Here is a 753-nt window from a genome sequence, read left to right on the forward strand (position 1 = left end):
GCGTGAAGAAGCCCCACCGCTTCCGCCCGGGGACCGTCGCGCTCCGGGAGATCCGCAAGTACCAGAAGAGCACGGAGCTGCTCATCCGCAAGCTCCCCTTCCAGCGCCTCGTCCGCGAGATCGCGCAGGACTTCAAGACCGACCTGAGGTTCCAGAGCTCCGCCGTCTCCGCCCTGCAGGAGGCCGCCGAGGCGTACCTGGTCGGGCTGTTCGAGGACACCAACCTGTGCGCCATCCACGCCAAGCGCGTCACCATCATGCCCAAGGACATCCAGCTCGCCCGCCGCATCCGCGGGGAGCGCGCCTAGGTTTTCGGTCACCGCCGGTGATACTGCGTAGTAGCCGTTCCTGTCTGGTGTCTTCTGTCTGTTGGTGTTGATATGGCGTGTCGTCTTGTCCTATGTAGCCTGATGCTGGAATGAAATGGCAGTGAAAAGTTCAGTTATCATCTCGTGCTAATTTTGTCCTCTGTTTGCTGCTTGTTTGTTTTGTGATTTTGCAATGGTGTTCCTGTCGGATGTAGCATGGTGCTGCAAACAATGCATGATGCAATGTCAAGGGATTTTGTGGTTTTGCCCGTGTGCTGTCTGCTCTGCCATCTTCTAATTCGTTGATGTGTGATTCAGTGATTTTGCATGTTGTTTGTACAGGGATTTGATGAACTCCTCATTTGGGCTTTTGGCTCTGTTGGAAGTGAATTTGAGGTTTGTTTTGGTTGGTGCTGATAGGATGATGCTGATAGCGAAGACGTGA

At 54.4% G+C, this 753-nt stretch overlaps 1 protein-coding gene across 1 annotated transcript; it reads left to right on the forward strand.

The window, feature by feature from the left end:
* Positions 1-32: 32 nt before the first annotated feature.
* On the forward strand, positions 33-445 carry LOC123179564 (histone H3.2; the record flags this gene model as incomplete). The annotated part of the gene is given in 1 exon segment (XM_044591571.1): positions 33-445. A coding segment is annotated over 1 exon segment (276 nt), but the record flags the coding sequence as incomplete, so codon positions are not given.
* Between the last annotated feature and the right edge of the window lie 308 nt (positions 446-753).

The sequence above is a fragment of the Triticum aestivum genome, unplaced genomic scaffold, assembly GCF_018294505.1.
Source record: "Triticum aestivum cultivar Chinese Spring unplaced genomic scaffold, IWGSC CS RefSeq v2.1 scaffold212135, whole genome shotgun sequence".
Classification (NCBI taxonomy): domain Eukaryota; kingdom Viridiplantae; phylum Streptophyta; class Magnoliopsida; order Poales; family Poaceae; genus Triticum; species Triticum aestivum.